The sequence below is a fragment of the Pseudorca crassidens genome, chromosome 18 (assembly GCF_039906515.1).
Source record: "Pseudorca crassidens isolate mPseCra1 chromosome 18, mPseCra1.hap1, whole genome shotgun sequence".
Lineage (NCBI taxonomy): Eukaryota > Metazoa > Chordata > Mammalia > Artiodactyla > Delphinidae > Pseudorca > Pseudorca crassidens.
Window position 1 is genome coordinate 68834874 of NC_090313.1, and position 20514 is coordinate 68855387.

Genomic DNA, 20514 nt, shown 5'->3' on the forward strand with positions numbered 1-20514 from the left:
CTAGCTTATAACTGAATGATGTAGTCCAGATAAAGTATGTAGAAATATCCTGGGGAATAGAAATACGGAGAAAAAGAAATCTGAGCGTGAGACTGGGCAGGACAGTTAGGATGACAGGAGGGAAACCAGAAGAGCATACTGTCAGAGGAGCCATGAGAGGAAGGAATTTCAGGTAGGAGGAAGTGAGCAATGGTGCCAAATGCTTCAGCTATATCATGAAGCTCTGCCACATAACCCATGACCTCCACAGGGACAATTCAGTAAAGTGATGGGTGTGGAACCTAAATCAAGCAGGCTACAGACTGAATGGCAGGTGATAAAGTGGAGACGAGCACAGTGCAGAGCAAGACAGTAGAGGCTGTGCTTCTAGTGCATTTGACTACACAGGGGTAGACGTGGAAAGTCACTGCAGAGTGGGTAGGGGCTGGAAGGAAGTATGTACGTATATATGTAGGTATGTATGAATGTATGTATTTTAAAAATTGCAGAGACCTGAATATATTTACGTCTTAGGAGAAAGAGAAAGTAGTCTTCAAAACATGTAGAAAACTGTTTTTAAAATATGCCACCCCAGAAGCCAGATTGGGAAGGCTGGGGAGAGTGCCAGCCTGTAACAATCAGTGAGAAAGGAAACAGTGGGTGTTAAGGATGCACTCAGGCGTTTGGTACCTTTTACAAACGGTTTACGTTTAAGAAACTCACAATAATCTATCTTTCTAACCCAATTTTGCAAATAAGGCAACTCATTAACAGAAAGGATTCAAGTCTTGCTAGAGTTTGGAATCTCTACTTCACTGGTCTCTAATCTTTGTTTAAAACAAATAAATAAATTTGATTTTTATTTAATTTCCTCATGTTAAGTACTTCGAGATATTAAAGGCAAACTGTAACTTAATGAAGGCACTCACAATTCGAACAAGCCAGGATAAGGTGGATGTTGCCGTTGAATAATGTGTGTTATAATGGTAGGGAGGACTTTGATCATCTTCCCATGTCTCGTAACGCTCTGCGTAAAACACAGCTCTCTTTGGGTTCAAAGCACCAATCGGCTATAAAAAGAGAAAAAGAAGCATTGTGTTTAATACAGTCATAGTAGATATTCAATACTATAACTCTTTACCTGAAAGTATTTACTGTGAATTCATTTTAACCATAGAATATAAATAAATAATTTTGTATCTATTTTTACCAAATTTGATTTTGATATTTGATTTTGATAATCACCACACTTGCTAAAATTCACTCAAGAAGATGATTTATGTATGCAAGGTTTCTAGGTTTTATTAAAAGTTTCCATAAACTAGATTACCAGAGATAATTGTTTAAATTGTTAAGGCAAAGCCAGTATTTTGATGTTATTTTGCCTACTTAACCACAACCATAGTGAACATTTAGCTTGATCATAGGGAATCCAGTGAGGAGAAAGTGTAGCAGTTGACCATGTGAAAACCATATTAGAGAAACCTTGTCTTAATAGGCTGTCACCCAGAGTGTGAAGGACAATAGTCACTTATACGGAAACCCTGTTGGAATGTTAGTCCCATTCTATTATTATACAGATGGGGCAAGTATCCTTTCTATTAAGTTCAACTGCAAATCTAAGGCTGATGGAAATAATCCAGACAATTCAGAGTCCTTGGAAAGCATTTTGTTAAGGCCACTAACACTTGTCTTATCTACACCACCACACTACCGATTATAATGTTAATCCCTACAGTGGAGCACATGGTAAAATGCTCAAGATACTATACATATTTTTTTCAACAAAGCATGTGTTAGTTTGATCATTGTCTCAAACTTCCTAGCACATCTAATCATTAAGATTTTCCAGCATATAGTCCTCACAATTTCAAATAGCAAACTGGCTTAGCTTAAGCTTTTGCCTGATTTTGGTTTAATGGAATATGGAATCCATTAATATGATACCTAGTAGCTACATTATTTTGTTTTAGATTGCATACTATAAAAAATAAATGTTTCTTAGAAAACAAAAGATGAATACTAAGTAAAATATATAATTCCTCTATTTCAAAATTTAATATTACTAGTTACCTATGAAGTTCCCCCCAAGGCTTAATTTTAACAAGGAAGTAGTAGAAAATTAGTGTTTTGATGGTGGTGTGGGAAGACACTGAGTTAGCGTCTCCCCACAGCTAGGGCACCCGCTGGCCACTGGTGGGGGACCCTGATGCCCAAGGAGACAGGAGGAACCCCCAAGTGAACCAGTAGGACGTGGGGGGACTGAGAGGGGAGGAGAAGTGGAGGCCAGACAGGATTGGCGCCACTGAGGCTGGGGAGATCAGGAGGGGCAAGCGGGAGGGACCCTCTGGGAGGAGCGGCAGAGGAGCAGAGGGTGATTGCCTGGCCCACTTGGGCCAGGAAGCCTGCTGAGTTCCCAGGCTGGTACCTCCCCCCATCCCGCCCCGCACCAAAGCCCCCTTGAGGCTGCGTGGGTCCTGGGGGCATAGGACGGAGGTGAGAGAGATCAGGAGAGGCAGGCGGTCAGGAGAGGCAGGCGGGAGGGGCCCTCCGGGAGGAACAGGAGAGGAGAGGAGGGCATTAGCCTCACCCACTTGAGACCAGGAAGCCTGCTGGGCTCCCAGGTGAGGTGCCCCTGCCCTCTGAGACCAGGGGTAGGGGGCACGACTGGGACCCTTCTGTTCCTTGAGCCTAAGCCCCACCCAACACAGCCCTCAGGACTTTTTCCAGTCCCATGGGTCCTAAGCATAGGCCCTGCTCACCACCCAAACATCACCCTTGCTTCGGCCCTGCCCTCCACAGCCAAGGTCTTTCCCCCCCTTTTTTTTCTTTTCTTTTTATTCCTTTTCTGTCCTCCTCTTTTTTACCATTCTGGTACTGATGTACCTTCCGGTTGTTGATTCATCTATATTTTTATTTTTATATTCTTTCTAACATATCTGTTAGTTTCCTAGTCTAATTTTATTTTTTACTTTGTCATTGTTCTCTTTTTTTTTTGTCACCCCATGCAGCTTGCAGGATCTTGGTTCACGAGCTGGGAGTCGGGCCGAAGCTCCTGCGGTGGGAGCTCTGAGTCCGAACCACTGGACTAACAGAGAACCTCAGAACCCAGGGAATATTCATCAGAGTGAGCTCTCACGGAGATCCTCATTTCAGCACCAAGACCCAGCTCTACCCAACAGCCTACAAACTCCAGTGTTGGAAGCCTCAGGCCAAACAACCAGTAAGACAGGAACAGAGTCCCACTCATAAAAAAAAAAAGAGTAAAAAATAAAAGGGAGAGAGAGACAGCAAAAAAATATGTCACAGATGAAGGAGCAAGGTAAAAACCTACAAGATGAAATAAATGAAGAGGAAATAGGCAATCTTCCAGAAAAAGAATTCAGAGTAATGATAGTAAAGATGATCCAGAATCTCAGAAACAGAATGGAGGCACAGATTGAGAAAATACAAGAAATGTTTAACAAAGATCTAGAAGAACTAAAGAACAAACAGAGATGAACAACACAATAACTGAAATGGAAAATATACTAAAAGGAATCAATAACAGAATAACTGAGGCAGAAGAACAAATAAGCGAGCTGGAAGACAAAATGGTGGAAATAACTGCCGAGGAGCAGAAAAAAGAATGAAAAGAATTGAAGACAATCTCAGAGACCTCTGGGACAACACTAAACGCACCAACATTCGAATTACAGGGATCTCAGAAGAAGAAGAAGAAAGGGTCTGAGAAAACAGATGAAGAGATTATAGTTGAAAACTTCCCTAACATGGGAAAGGAAACAGTCAACCAAGTCCAGGAAGCACAGAAAGTCCCATACAGGATAAACCCTAGGGAAAACACACCAAGACACATATTAATCAAACTAATCAAACTAACAAAAATTGAATTCAGAGAAAAAATATTAAAAGCAGCAAGGAAAAACCAAAAAATAATATACAAAGAAATCCCCGTAAGGTTATCAGCTGATTTTTCAGCAGAAACTCTGCAGGCCAGAAGGGAGTGGCAGGATATACTTGAGGTGATAAAACAGAAAAACCTACAACCAAGATTACTCTACCCAGCAAGGATCTCATTCAGATTTGACAGCAAAATCAAAAGCTTTTCAGACAAGCAAAAGCTAAGAGAATTCACCACCACCAAACCAGCTTTAGAAAAAATGCTAAAGAAACTTCTCTAGGCAGGAAACACAAGAAAAAATGCACAAAAACAAACAAGAAAATGGTCATAGGAACATACATATCAATAATAACCTCGAATGTAAATGGATTAAATGCCCCAATCAAAAGACACAGACTGGCTGAATGGATACAAAAACAAGACCCATATATATGCTGTCTACAAGAGACCCACTTCAGTCCTAGGGACACATAAGGACTGAAAGTGAAGGGATGGAAAAATATATTCCATGCAAATGGAAATCAAAAGAAAGGTGGAGTAGTAATACTCGTATCAGAAAAAATAGACTTTAAAATAAAGACTGTTACAAGAGATAAGGAGGGACACTACATAATGATCAAAGAATCAATCTAAGAAGAAGATATAACAATTATAAATGTTTATGCACCCAACATAGGAGCACCTCAATACATAAGGCAAATGCTAACAGTTACGAAAGGAGAAATCAACACAGTAACACAATAATAGTAGGGGACTTTAACACCCCACTTACACCAATGGACAGATCATCCAAACAGAAAATAAATAAGGCAACACAAGCTTTAAATGACACAATAGACCAGATAGATTTAATTGATATCTATAGAACATTGCACCCAAAAGTGGAAGAAAACACTTTCTTCTCAAGTGCGCACAGAACACTCTTCAGGATAGATCACATCTTGGGTCACAAATCAAGCCTCGAAAAATTTAAGAAAACTGAAATTGTATCAAGCATCTCTTCTGACCACAATACCCTGAGAAAACCATAATTCAAAAAGAGACATGTACCACAATGCCCAGTTCACTGCAGCACTATTCTGCCCAGTTCACTGCAGCACTATTTACAATAGCCAGGACATGGAACCAACCTAAATGTCCATCAACAGATGAACGGATAAAGAAGATGTGGCTCATATACACAATGGAATATTATTCAGCCATAAAAAGAAACGAAATTGAGTTATTTGTAGTGAGGTGGATGGACCTGTCTGTCATACAGGTGAAGTAAGTCAGAAAGAGAAAAACAAATACCGTATGCTAATGTATATATATGGAATCTAAAAAAAAAAAAAAAAAATGGTAGTGATGAACCTAGTGGCAGGCCAGGAATAAAGATGTAGACACAGAGAATGGATTTGAGGACACGGGGTGGGAGGGGGAAGCTGGGGCAAAGTGAGAGTAGCATCGACTTATATACACTACTGAATGTAAAATAGATAACTAGTGGGAAGCAGCAGCATAGCACAAGGAGATCAGATCGGTGCTTTGCAATGACGTAGAGGGGTGGGATAGGCAGGGTGGGAGGGAGGCTCAAGAGGGAGGGGATATGGGGACATGTGTATGTATGTGGCTGATTCACTTTGCTGTACAACAGAAACTAACACAGTATTGTGAAGCAATTATATTCCAATAAAGATCTATTAATTTAAAAAAAAGAAAATTAGTGTTTCAATGGGAGACAAATAATGTTACACAAGAGAGAAAAATTCATCTATAAATTGCTTGTAAGCTTTTTCTTTTGGTCCCATGGGACTAATTCAAACAATACAATGATGTCAGCAGTTAAAAGTCTCTTAGAATTTCCATAATAAACTCTTATTTGCAAGGATCCTTATCCTGAATATTAAAATTATTTATAAATTATGTTCTTTTTCCTTAAACTTAATTATAACTTAACAGACTAAATAATTTAATTATTTAATTTTTTAAAACTCTGGTTTAAACATATTTTTTAAATATTTCAAGGCTTAAACTTTATTCTGTGTTAAATATCACTGGCTATCTCTCAAATGTGTTTTACTTGGATATAAAAAGACAATGTAATTTCATTAAATGTCACATAAAATATCAATAATATTTCAAACAAACATAATTACTTTTTAAATAAAAGGATAATTACTACAATGAAATGAATGTGAATTCTGTTACTGAATTGATACAGTAAGTTTTTCATTTAAAATGGCCTATATATTTTATACTTTTCTAGATGTGAAAATATGTGTTTTTCTAATTCAGTATTATAAGTATATATCTTTTCAAAGCATTTAAAATGCTGAGTACTTTATTCTGTCTTGAATATGCTCATAGATCTTTCACATGCATAAAATGTCTGCACAATCCCTTAGGATTGACCTTACCTGATATTGTTTGTTCTGCAACACCCCACAAAAACAAAACCCCACAAAGGGCCTCATGGCCCTTCCCCTAATCTTTTCCAGGCTTCTCCTCAACTACTGGAAAAGGGATAAAATAAATATTTACACTTTTTATTTCACTCAAGTTTCATCAAAGTCATTTTATTGGAGTGTTTTACAGAATAATACTTTGTAGGAAACAGCTGTCCTGAGTTAAAGCCTACAGAAGCCTCCATGAGTAACTTCCTAAAATACATGTCTAATTTTGAATTTTCATCTGACGCATTTAGACATAAATTTTATAAAACAAATGTAAATAGTTTGGTTTGTACTTATTATTTTTCTATTATTTTGCTTCAATCAAGAGGCAATAAATCATTCAAAGGAAAAATACTTCAAAATATCTTTTTGGGAAAAGAGAGTTTCATCACAGATGACATATTTTCTTATGGGATCCAAATAAATATAATTATCTACCTATCTATCTATCTATCTATCTATCTATCTATCTATCTATCTATCTATCCATCCAACCATCCTACCTACCAAACTATCTATCTACCTACCTATCAATCAATTATTCACCTATCTATACCTACCTACTTAACCTATGTATAAATTGATAAGGTTGTAAGTTTGTTATCCTTTTAAAGATTGAGCAAATAATCCAATGTCAATACCACTTGGATTTAGTAAATAAATAAGGTAGAATTCTGGTAAAAAACTAAAATTGCACTTAATGAAATTTATACATTTATTTTGCAATCTTTTTCAATTTTTATTATAACCACCACAGCAATAATTGGTTTCATTTTCTCTTAAACAGTAGACATTTAGACATAGCCACCTCTATGCTTTTTAGGGATTCCCGTACGAAATTTATAACTGAAAGTTTAGAGTTTGCTATTAGATTTGTTGTTCTTTTGTCCTTGTGAGTTTGTGTGTTACAAGTTGACAATCTAACAGATAAGCAGAAAATGATGCAGAGAGCAACGCAAAATTAAAAAGTAATTCTACCTCTATAACACATTATTATAATTCAATTTCTAAAACTGCTATAAAGCTTATATAGCTTGTAAAAAGTACTATTTTCAATATACAATTGATGGAAAATTACATGTGTAACATTACCATGTCTATATGAAATACTATTGAATTTACTGAAGAAACGATGTTGAGGGTTTTCTCTACTCTGTCATTCAATTTACCTGTTTTGAATACCAAAGAGAGACATTTGTCTCAGCTTTAAGTACCACAAAAAGCTTTGTTTTCCTGATAAACTGTTATTTTATTATATGGAACAAAAATCCTGACAGATCCTTATGGAGATTTACATTATTAGAGGCTCTGAGAAATATTATTGTAAACAGCATTGCTTAATTTTGCTCACTCCAGTGTTTGTCTGTCTATCTATGTATCTATCTATCTATCTATTTTTATTAGAACCTCATTCTTCCTTTTGTTTTCTTGTTAACATGCTATAGAACTAGTGTCCATTAAACGGTACTTTGAAAAATTCTGGTTAGAATCATTATAGTATATATTTTTGAGTGCCAACTTTTTCTTTGGTTTCATTTTCCTATTTTCTTTCCCTTTCTGTTCTCTTAGCCTTTATCCATCAATGTTTTTCTATTTCATGAAACCTTACAAGCTTTATCAGTTCTTTCATATGGAACAGATAAATATATTAAATAAAATAGGTAAAAATGAACAACGAAAATTATTTAAATAAAAAATACTTATTGGGTAAATGGTACTATATGAGACACTAAAAGGACTCTAGAGAATATAAAATCTGAGCATAGAGTTGATTTCAGTAAATAAATAAAACATAAATGTGGATTCACCTGAGGTATGGTCAATGCCATTAAAACAGATGAGAAATTATAAGAATAAAAAGGGTTTTCAAGGGAAAATCAGAGGTCCAAATAAATCAATATTAATAAAACTGAATTCTAGTATATCAAAAAAACTTGAAAATGCTTATGATATTCATGGCATTAGGATTCTATTTATACATTAAAAAATGTTCAAGAGGTCACTATTGTTGCTACAACTGCTAATAATACTATGTATAAGATAATGTCCTCACATCCATTTTCTGGATTGATTTTCAAAAGTCTCTGAGGTGGACACAGCATTCCATCATGAACATGATTTCATGACAAGGAAACGGGTGCCTGGGTCTCTACTCTTTCCACAACACTGCATTGCTTTTTCATTGCTAAATATGAAATTCTGATCCTGATGTCATTTTTTTTTTTCTTCTATAGCTGCCTATGAGATTCCTCATCCATCATGGATCCTCAGAAATGGAACGAACCTTACAGGCCTAGTAATCCAACTCCCTTACATTACAGATGAAGATAATGAAGAAAAGTCCAATCAAGATCACATTGGTGGCTGACTGCTGTACATTTTACAGAACCAGCTGAAGCTTTGTGCTAGACAGCTTGAAGCTGGATACAGCTGACGGATGTTTGGCTTCTGAGTATTGCTTTAATTATTAGCTCAACACTCAACACATCTGAGCTTCTAACATATCTAGGTTATCTTGTTATCTTTCATTATAATAACTGAGGGCTTGGAAATCCATAGAAGAAGCTTCAAGACTTCTTGCCTTTCTTGTTTTGTCAGTCATGAGCTACATAATATCATTCTTAAAATTCTAGGTTATGATAAAATAGAAATCATACCTATAGACCCTTCTGTGCTCAAGTGAATTCCCTGCCTCTCTCTTATCTGACCGGGGAGTTCCAAATCATTCTTCCGGAAGCAGCTCAAATTTCATCTGTGAAGCCCTACATGTTACCATCTGGTAACAGTTAGGCAAGTTTATAACTTCTTTTACCCAGAAGATACGCTATTCAAGGGAATGCCCTATGTTTTATTCATCCCTGAACCCTCAGTACCTAATACAGTACCCTGGCTCTTTTTAGATGCATCATATATCCTGAATGAATGAAGACAAATCGATCTGATTGTACAATAGTTTAGATTTCCATATAGAAATTTTAGACAAAATTTTTAGGCATAATCATAAGACAACATAATAGTGAAATATTTATAGCACATATGATAAAAAGCTAGTTTCCTTTAAAAAAAAAGAACTCTTAAAAATCAGTAAAAACCAAGGAATGATCCAATTAAATGAGCAAATGAGATGAACAGGCAATTCACAGAAAAATGAATGAAATGTACGTAGGAAAAATATCACCAGCTCATACGATGTAATGGTATCTCTTCTTTTTCTGTTCAGCATCCATTATTCCTTCTTCCTCTGTGAACCACTCCTTCCCTATTCTTGGTCTACCTGGTTCAGATGGGCTGACTCTATTACCAGACCTTTTGGGTAGTCATGTGATCCAGACCTGTCAATCGGCATATTCTATCTATATGGCCAGTAAGATTGGTACAGAAATGAGCACATGATTCAAGTTATTCCAATGAAACTTTGCTGAAACTACCTGGGAAAGAAGGATTTTCTGTTTCTGTTACAAAGGCATCACTGCTATAACATAGAGAAGCCAGACTGAGAATGATGCCAATGCAGAAAAGTAACAGATATGTTACATCCCACAACACTGGGGAGCCCTTGGATCCAGTTTACCTGAACTGACCCATCTCTGTATTTCTCAGTGATATAAGCCAAAACAACTTTATATTTTAAAGTCAGTTTAAGTTGATTTTCTATTATTTGGAATCAAAGATCAGAAGTACACTGGCAATTCTTAAAATGTCAAACAAAAATTATTTTTATTCATTAGGCTGTCAAAAATTATTGTTTCGTAATACTCGTTGGCCAGGGTATAACAAACACGATATCTCATAATATGGTTGGTAGGACTATAATTGATATAAATTTCTTGTGGGGAAAACTGGTAATGCTTTTAAAAATATGCACATGCTTTGTTTGGATCTAGTAATTCCACTGTGAGGAATTTATAATATGGAAAGAATAAGATGCAGGATAGTTTTCACATAATTGCTTGAAATGGCAAAAAAACCAAGCAAACTAAAACTGGAAGTAGTCTAAATTTCCAATAAAGGAGTAGTTACATGATGACACACCCACACTGCTGTATATTATGCAGCTAATCAAAAAGGCTGATTAGAAAAAATTCCAAGACACATTAATTCAATAAATATTGAGAGCCTACTATGTGTCAGAAATTATGCCTATAATTATACCCTAAAATAAGATAAACAAGGTCGCTGTTCTCATGAAGTTTGCGTTTAAATGTAGGTGTGTATCTGTGCATTTAAGAGAATGTGTGTGTATGGGTGTGTGTATGTTTCTGTCTGTCTGTAGAGACAGAGACAGACAAAATATAAATAGGCAATTTGGAAACTATCAGCGATAAGTGCTCTGTTGACAATTACAACAGAGTAATAGGATAGCAGCGACTGTGTGGAAAGGGAAGGCATCTCTCAAGAACCCCTGAGCAGGGACATGAATGACCGGAAGAAGCCAGTCATAAGAAATTTTGGGGTGAGAGAATTCAAGATGGAGGACGAGCTAGTGCAAAGGCTCATAGGGGGGCGTGATGGTGTGTTCAAGGAACAGAAAGAAAAGCAGTGTGACTGAAGTGTAATAGACGAGAGGAAGAGTTTATGAGATGAGGTGAGAAAGTGGGTAGAGGCATATCATACGGCTTTGTAGACCAGAGCGATGAAACGTATTTTATGGTAAGTGCAGTGGAAAGTCACTGAACGGTTTTAAGCAGGAGAGAAACAAGATTTGAGTTAGGCTTTACAAAGGTACCTCCAATGGTTCTGTGGAGAATGGATTAGAGATAATATTAAGTTATCATGACTAGTACTAGGATTGAAAAAAGCCAGTTGCAAAACCAGCATCATTTAGCATTATCAATGTTTCTCTAAAAATCCTATATAGTGTATATGTAATATATTTTTGCTTAAATATTCAGAGAAAAATTTTTGCAGAATATACATGAAACTATAATAATAGTTGCCTCTGGGGAGTGAGAATAGTGGAAATGTTTAGTTTTCCATCACCTTTTTTTACTATTTTGTTTATCCCGTGTATAGAATTTTAGATGGCTTTTTAAATTATATGACCCAGGAATATCTTTCAAATGTGAACATTTTAACTTTCATAAATTTTAATAAGTTATGGTAACTTTATATATTAGCTAGCAAACAATAAATATCATATATTTCCAAATATAAATTCCTGTTATCAATCTTCACTGATATTTGAATTGCCATATATCAAACATTTAAAATAAGTTAAATGACAACATGAGGTAAAAAAGACAAATGCAGAAGATGAGATATTCTACAGGAGAGCTGGCATGGTTTCTTTAATAAGTCACTATCATGAAAAAAAAGGGTAGTGGTTAGAAACTATTCTAACCTAAAAGACATTTAAGAGACATAAGAATCAAACATACTATGTGGTCATGGGACTTATACAGCAAAGGAAACCATTGACAAAATGAAAAGACAACCTACGGAATGGGAGAAAATATTTGCAACTGATATGACCGAGGGGTTAATACCCAATGTATACAAAAAGCTCATACAATTCAATATTAAAACAAATAACCCAATTAAAAAACAGGCAAAAGACCTGAATAGAGATTTTTTCCAAAAAACACATACAGATGGCCAACAGGCACATGAAAAGATGCTCAACGTCATTAATCATCAGAGAAATATGAATCAAAACCAAAATGAGGGACTTCCCCAGTGGTGCAGTGGTTAAGAATCCGCCTGCCGATGTAGGGGACACAGGTTCGAGCCCTGGTCTGGGAAGATCCCACACGCCGCGGAGCACATAAGCCCGTGCACCACAACTACTGAGCCTGCGCTCCAGAGCCTATGAGCTGCAACTACTGAAGCCCACATGCCACAACTACTGAAGCCCACGTGCCACAACTACTGAAGCCCACGCACGTAGAGCCCGTGCTCCGCAGCAAGAGAAGCCACTGCAATGAGAAGCCCGCACACTGCAACTAAACCCCCGCTTACCGCAGCTAGAGAAAGCCTACGGGCAGCAACAAAGACCCAAAGTAGCCAAAAATATATAAATAAATAATCAATTAATTTTAAAAAAGAAAAAAACACAGTGAGATATTACCTCACAGCTATCAGAATGGCCATCATCAAAAACACCACACACATAATAATTGTTGGTGAGGATGTGGAGAAAAGGGAACCCTCGTGCACTGTTGGTAGGAATGTAAATTGATACAGCCACTATGGAGAACAGTATGGAGGTTCCTCAAAAAACTAAAAATAGAACTAACATACGATCTAGCAATTCTACTTCTGGGTAGAATTTTAAGAAAACAAAAACACTAATTCAAAAAGATACATGTACCTCAATGTTCATAGGAGCACTATTTATAATAGCCAAGACATGAAAGCAACCTAAGTGGTCCATCAAGAGATGAATGGATAAACAGGATGTGAGATATATATATATATATATATAAAAATATACTCACACACATATATACATATATATCGCATATATACACACAAATATACATACACATATATATATCACATATATATACACACATATATATATCACATATATATATATATACACACACATACACACACACAAACACACACGCAATAAAATACTACTCAGCCATAAAAAGAATGAAAATTTCATCATTTGCAACAACATGGATGAACCTGGAGGGTATTATGCTTAGTGAAATAAGCCAGACAGAAAAAGACAAATACTGTATAATATCACTTATTTATGGAATCTAAAAAATAAAACAAATGAATAAAACACAACAGAAGCAGACTTATAGACATAAAGAACAAATTAGTGGTTACCAGTAAGGAGAGGGAAGGGGGGAGGAACAAAATAGAAGTAGGGGATTAAGAGGTATAAAATAAACTACAGGATATATTGTACAGCACAGAGAATACAGCAGTATTTTATAGTAACTTTAAATGGAATTAATCTGTAAAAATTTTGAATCACGATTTGTACATCTGCAACTAATATAATATTGTATATCAACTATACTTCAATTTAAAAAAGGACAAGAAAAAATAAATTGCTTACTTCAAAAAAAATGTACTGTGTGGTCCTTGACTGAATCCTGGCTTGAACAAACTAATTTTTTAAAGACATATGGTAGGCAACTGGGAAAACCTGATTATGGGCACAGTGTTACACAATATTAGGGAATTACCATAAGTTTTGTTAGGTGTGATGATGGTATTCTGGTAACGTAGGAAAATGTATTTTTCATACTAAAGGATTTAGGGATAAAGTATGATATCTTTAATTCACCTTAAAGCACTTCAGTAAAACAACAAAAAAAAGCTAAAATGTTAGTAATTGTAACATCTAGGCACTGGGTAAATGGGTATTAATTATTGTTGGTACTTTTCTTTTGAAAAATTTTATAATAAAAAGTCAAAATAACATAAAAATTGAATGTAAAAACAAAGAAAAACCATTCAAATTTTAAAACATATGGTGCTTATGTTTTAGGTTGTTCTTATTGATAAGAATCCTTTTAATTTGGAAATTTATGTTTGTAAAATGTGTGAAAATTTTGTTCTCTTAAATAGATTAAATCTCCCCTTTGCAATTTTATGCACACTATTAATTTGCTTAACATGGCCTTTCATCATCAGGTGAACTTCAGCTAATCACAACACATACATTCTTAAGAAATGGAGCCTGAAGTAATGAAGCATTAATAAAAGGAAGTGTAGGAATTATATTTTGTTGGCTATAATTGAGTGTATTTCTTTTAATACTTTTTCATAGGATGAATAAACACAATTAATTATACTATGAAGAAAGATAAACTTTGAGCCAAAGTTGCATTTTGATTAGCAAAATTTATGAGCACGTTAGTAGGTATGTCAGTTCCACAGAGAACCAAAATCTCTGGAGAGGTAGAGTGGCTCACTCCATGCATTTCTGTTGCCTCTGCTCATATCCGACATGACTGTCCTTAGTGTAGGGCGTTTAGGAAAGGTGGAGGGCACCTAGGAGATAACTTAATCACTAGGCTTTTTTTAAAAAAAAGTATATTCTACCTAATGATTGTAGAGAAATAATAGGTAAGAAATGAAAGGAAATAGAACCTATGTAACTAGTGCAATTCATCATAGGGTTGTGGGGATAAAATGAGAAAATCTATGTACAATGCTTAACACGATGCCTCGCATGTAATAATACATGTCAAATGTTGGCTATTATTGTTATCATTATCCCAGAAAAATTCCTAAGAAAATTAGTTTTAAATATCTTAGTGAAAAGTAACCATTTTTACATAGCAACAATGGAGGTATAAATAAAATAAAGTATATTTACAAAAAAACAATGGAGGTATAAATAAAATAAAGTATCTTAAATCTTCATTTGTCAGTTCTAAAAGCTTTCTAAGTGTTAAGTAGTAGGATAATGATAAGCCTATAAATTAGTTTCAAGATCATCACTGCTGACTATTCCACTTCAGCTGGGAAGCAAGGTTAAAGGAAACTGACTTTGGTCTAATGTTGCCACAATGATGCTATATTTTAGATGTGACAGGGGTGGGTAAAACAAAAGCGTACAGGGCAGGCTCCCTTTTCCTTTCTATAGTAAACTAAAAATGACTGTAAACTCAGGGTATGGGCCAGTTCTTACTGTCTTTTTGTCTCCAGTGACTGGCACAGAGTAGCTGTGCAAAAAATGCTTGTGTAATGAAAGAATAAGTGAGTGAATAAAATTATTAATTTAAATAAATCCAATTTTGAAATTGGTGCCCTTCTGCATATCCCCCCTTGCAAATTATGCCCTCAGCTTGGATTATTCCATGAGTTTAAAACAGTATCCAGATTTTGCCAATTCATACCTTGTCTTAAAATAGCACTTATCCTTCAGCATTGCAGTAGAAGCCAGCCTAACAAAACGATGTTCAAGTTGGGTTCTATGTTAAGGCGACCTTCAACGTATAGTTAGAAAAAAATTCATATTTGGCAGTAGGATTTTTGGCAGATGGTATATAATTAAATTTACACATTCACATTTTTGTCTTCTAATAAGTTTTATATCATCAGAGTCAGCTACCAATACACTTAGTAGTTTTGCCCGTTCTTCACGTTTTGTTGTTAAAACTAAAGCATTAGGTAAATTATATACTAAAGCAAATAGAACTAATTTCATTTTAGATATTGTTAATTTATGATGAGAAAGAAAGGTAAAATGACTGTAGAAACTTGCATCACATTGCCGAGTTGAGGTAAGCCCTTTTCTACGTGGTGTGTAGGCGTTTGGCAGTATCAAGGGTGGACAGTTGAGAGTATTCACACTTCAGTGCATCCATTTGCATTATCACATTTCCAAGCCTCAAGGCATTATCACTTCCTTTTTTTAAGTGGCATAATAATTTGGGAAAATGGTTATGCTTATCATCATCTGTCAGTCAAACAACTCCTGTGTTAACAAAACATATTTTTTCCACTCAGTGAATGGGTGCGTGTGTGTGATGTCCTACGCTCATGTCAATATTAGTAAGACTTGGCTTTGTGATGAAACTATTTCACTTATCAGAGGGCATGACTGGGAAATAGGAAAATTCCATTTACACTTTAATGAGCAAGGGGCTGTGCTTCATGTCAAAGTCACGTAACCACTGTAATTTCAGAGTAAAGTTCATATGAGCATATGTAAATAACTGAAGCAGTAGCATATATCATGTTTTAAGATAGATTTCACCACAAAATCACATCTCCATGAGGAAAACCTGCATAAATTGGGGGAAAAATCTCTACACCCACTGGTGGTTGAGTACTGAAAAGATAAGTCAATGACAGATTGTTTCATTAGCTGTCCAGCATGTCAAACAATACATATGACCTCTAACCTGTACATGTAATGAATAAAACTTGAACTTGTGATGTCTAATCAAATGAGGGGTCTAATAAATGTTACTGATCAGGAAATTTCATTGCTCCTGTGCTCTTCAACTGTTCAGTTAAATGGGCGAAGGAAGGAGTAAGAATGTTATAAATATAATAAAATATTTCATCTAAATGAATTTCATCTAAATAAATATTTCATCTCCAGTTTCAATAAATGTTTAATTTAACTTCAATAATTTGATCTTTAAGGTTTTGGTAACTTGGAAATTTAAAGAGATGAAAAAGCAATTATTTATTGCATGAAAAAATTTTATATTTTATTAAAAGTTGTTGCTTTTAATTGTATTAAAACAAAATTAAATTGATCTTTTTCACTAGATTTTTTTCAATCACACCAAAGGTGAACTGTCAACTGACAATTAGGGAACTTTGTTTTGTAGCCCCCAGTCACTGAATGCCACTGTGTGTTGGACATTATACTAGGTGCCTTACCTCCATTAGGCACAACAACTCTATTTTGTAAATACTATTGTGTTCAATTTAAAGAAGAGGAAACAGAAGTTCAGAGAGCTTAGGAAACATGCCTAAGTCTGTACAGCAGGTGAGAGAGCTACATTTGAACAGAGGTGACATTCTTTTCATGTTCTGTTTACTACCTCTCCTTTTTTTCTCTCAATTTTAATAGATACACATAAAGAAAAACTGAAAAGGTTTGATAATTCTAGGATTAACCTTTCCCAGCATCCAATACAGAGAACGGAAACCTCCAGGATTCACCTTCCTCTGTAACTGAGAGCTGAATGCTTGCTGTAGCCCTGACTGTAGCAGGGACTTTGTGAAGAGCAAGAAAGCCATCTCCAGCTCATATCGCCATCCTGTCCATGGCATCAAAGTCCTGGGGAAACTATGTCTGGGGCAGAGACATTATCTTTATTTACTTTGTTTCTCATTTTTGGTTCTTATCTGCATAATACTATAAAAATATTGCTACTAATTTTTCCAACATGCTTTTGTTAAGTATTAGATGCTGCTTAAAATGAAATAGAAAGCCATTGCTTTGTCAGTATTGTCAGAACGTTTTGGGGAAGTACGTAAGAAATGCATGTAACAGTTGAATTACGGACCTAGATCAGATATGGGAAGAAATAGATCCAGGAGTAGCTAGATGTTTAAAACCCTTATGTACCCCTCTCATTTGCTTCAGTGAAGCATCCAGGATTCCTCAAGAGACAGCTCCTTCCTTTGCACTGAGGGTGGATCTGGGTTTTATGAGACAAGCAATTCGTAGGAGAGGGGTTCTTTAAGAAAATGAGCATAAAACTATGAACATAAAATTAGGGGCAAGGGATAAAAAGAAGCCCCTGAAACTTGAGGGGCTTTGAAGTTTAAGCCTGATCAGCTTTATTTATTATGGTAAATTTATCTCTGACTCCATTGAATGTCATATATTATAATTATATGTATGTAATAAACAACCTACTGCCTGTTGGTTTTCTCCCTTTATAACCAATGAACATTCCTTGACGGTCAGGACTCTGAAGTCCTCTTAGCACCTTGCAAAGTTCCTTTTACATAGTAGCTATGTGTATACAAACCTGTAATTTATTTGCTATTACCTAGATTATAGAAACTATAAAGAAGAAACTTTCAGATACAATATATTTGACACTTTATAATAGTGAGTTGTTTGTTGCTCACCAACTAACCCCCGTTTCTTTCGGAAACAGGAATCCAAATTTCCTCCGGTCAACTCTTAGCCTAGTGCATGAGGAGACATTTTCCGGGATTTCTGGGAAAGGAAAGTTTCTTTTGTCTTCCATGTGAGCTACTTGGTGAGATGCTCTCTCTTTCTTTGGATAGTATGATGTGAGGTCTGGAACTGTTGCAGCCATTCTGCTCCTAAAAGGGGATTGCTGGGAGCTACTGGAGGCCATCCAGCAGAGGGTGAGTGTGAAGTCCACAGATGGGAAGGCAGAGAAGAACAATGGAAAGAACTTTGCTTGGTGGCATTATCTGCAGCACCGGAAATAAATCTGACTGAAAACTAAACCTTCCTCTGAATTTTTTAGTTGTGAGAACCAATGATATTGATTTATTGTTCAAGCCAATTGCTCAAGCTGGGTTGTCTGAAATATTCATTCAAAAGTCCTGATATAACTAGAATTCATAAAGCTAATTTAATGCAGAGCTATAAAGAAAGAGAAGTAATTTTCAACTTGTTTAGGACTGTACATTTCTTAACTTCTTAACTTTTATGCAGTAAAGAATATAAAAATTATTTGGGGCTCCAAATGTTGTTTACTAAGAAAAACTCTAGAATTACTCACTGATAGGAATTATTACTTGGGTCCTAATCTCTGTTTAGGAAAAACTTCTTTTGTTATTGGAGATCTTTTAGAATGTTTCTGGTTAATAACATCATTAAAATATTCCAAATCTTCCTTGAGTTTCTGAAGATTACCAAACTCTCCATTAAAAATTTCATTTGTAGTACTGGTTGTAACTACAAGAATTTCATGTGCTTCTCAATGGTCATCTCTTCTCTATAATATTGCATTATTAGCAGTTTTTCCTTCCAGTTATTGTATTTCAAATGTCATTTTTCCCATTAGGCATATAATATGATATATTTTCATACATTAAAAACTTGTTTATTAATGATTTTTATCAGGACAGTCTCGGGTTTCTAGCCCATTTGTAAGAAGTTCCTATTAAGAAATTCAATGAAGCATGGGAACAATGCAAGAGTAATTTATTAACACATCAAGAGGCTTTAATTTGCTACCATTTTCCTATCATGTTATTCTGACAGAAAATAAGAACAAATTGCTAAAGCATGGAACATAGCAGAATTGGAAGAAAAGCTATCTATCTTTAGAGAACCATGGGTTCAAATGTTCACAACATGAAGGACTCTATGTTTGCAAAAGCACAGTTAGTATTCACGTTGCCTAATTTATTTAGGCTGTCTGTTTACCTCTTCTATTTATCTAACACTAAACAAAATTAGGAGAGCACATGTGGGTCAGAAAGGGAAAAGTTCTGCCAAAAGGCATACAGATTAAATAGATCAGCTTTAAAAACCTGAAGAATGTTTACATATTCTAGTTACTTTAGAAACAGTGACTTCCTCATTTAATTTATCTCATTTTTTCTACATGAATAAACTAAAAATCTATAATTACTAGCAAATATTTTACCATATGCCTTATATAATCTATACTAATCATAATGAAGGCCATATTTTCTTTGGTTGGGTTAGTGTTTCAAGAACATTTGAGTCCAAATGTCTTAGTGTACTTGAGCTTGCATTTTCCAAGCTGCTACAGTCCCCACTATACCTACTGTCATAATGTAGGCCTCCCAGATTTCTGGCAATTATCTGAGTTTTCGTCTCAGCTCTGGACTGGACTTTTTCCAAGATGGCTCAGATATGTTTGTTTTATTAACTCCTGTACACTCTTCCCCCTAGTACAGTGCTTGAGATACAACAGCAAATCTGTGATAAATATTTGTTGACTGAATGAATGACTGAAAGAATGAACACATAAATGGAGGAAGAAGGGAACTTTGGTCTGTAGGCTTCCTTTCACCAAGATATCCCAGTTGATTTCAAAGAAAAAGGACCTTCTTCCCTGTTCTACAAATAATCTAAAATAGCTACAGTGGTAGTTAGCTCATGAGGTTTTAAGACTACGTATCATGCTACCTGAGAATCTACACTATACATGTTATTGTGTGTGTATATATATATATAGTAGTGTCTAATACATAGTGCCTATTGAATTAATGTTAAATAAAACACATGTAGATAAGATTTTGTTAAAGAACTAGTTTAACAGTTTTCACCTTCATATTGATAAGTTAGTTTGGTTTCTTTTTACACCCAAAGATTACACCTCAACCTTAGCAATTCATGTAAAAAATTCATACCATTCTAATTCCATTACAGATATAGCAGCATATATATATGATCATTATTTAAAATTTGAAACACAATTCAAAGTATATAGCATATAGATGATTCACTGCATTATATTTATATTCATAGCTAATGTTGATATGCTAGGTACTCTTCTAAGTTTTTTATACTTATTAACTCATCAAATCCTCACAACAACCCTACTATTATTGTCACCATTATACAGGTGAGGAAACTAAAGCAAAGAGAAGTGAAATAGTTGTCTAAGGCTGCAAAACGAGTAACAGGCAGAATTAGGATCTAAACCCAGGCAGTCTAGCTCCAGAGTTCTTGTTCCTAACTGCTATTTATTGCCTTTCATGTAGTTCTCTATAAATATAGTACATTCTTATTTAATTTTTGAAGAAAATGATTTTATCTTATTTAATTTGTAATTTTAAAAATTATATTATTAT

The 20514-nt window shown here is 35.2% G+C and overlaps 1 protein-coding gene across 7 annotated transcripts in view; it reads right to left on the reverse strand.

Moving 5' to 3' along the window:
- Positions 1 to 20514, reverse strand: part of NBEA (neurobeachin) — a 630249-nt gene that overhangs the window by 82939 nt on the left and 526796 nt on the right. For all 7 annotated transcript variants that reach the window (XM_067713386.1, XM_067713385.1, XM_067713382.1 and 4 more), the window contains one exon: positions 909 to 1049. In XM_067713386.1, the coding sequence (XP_067569487.1) occupies positions 909 to 1049 (141 nt within the window). The remainder of the gene's footprint in view (positions 1 to 908; positions 1050 to 20514) is intronic.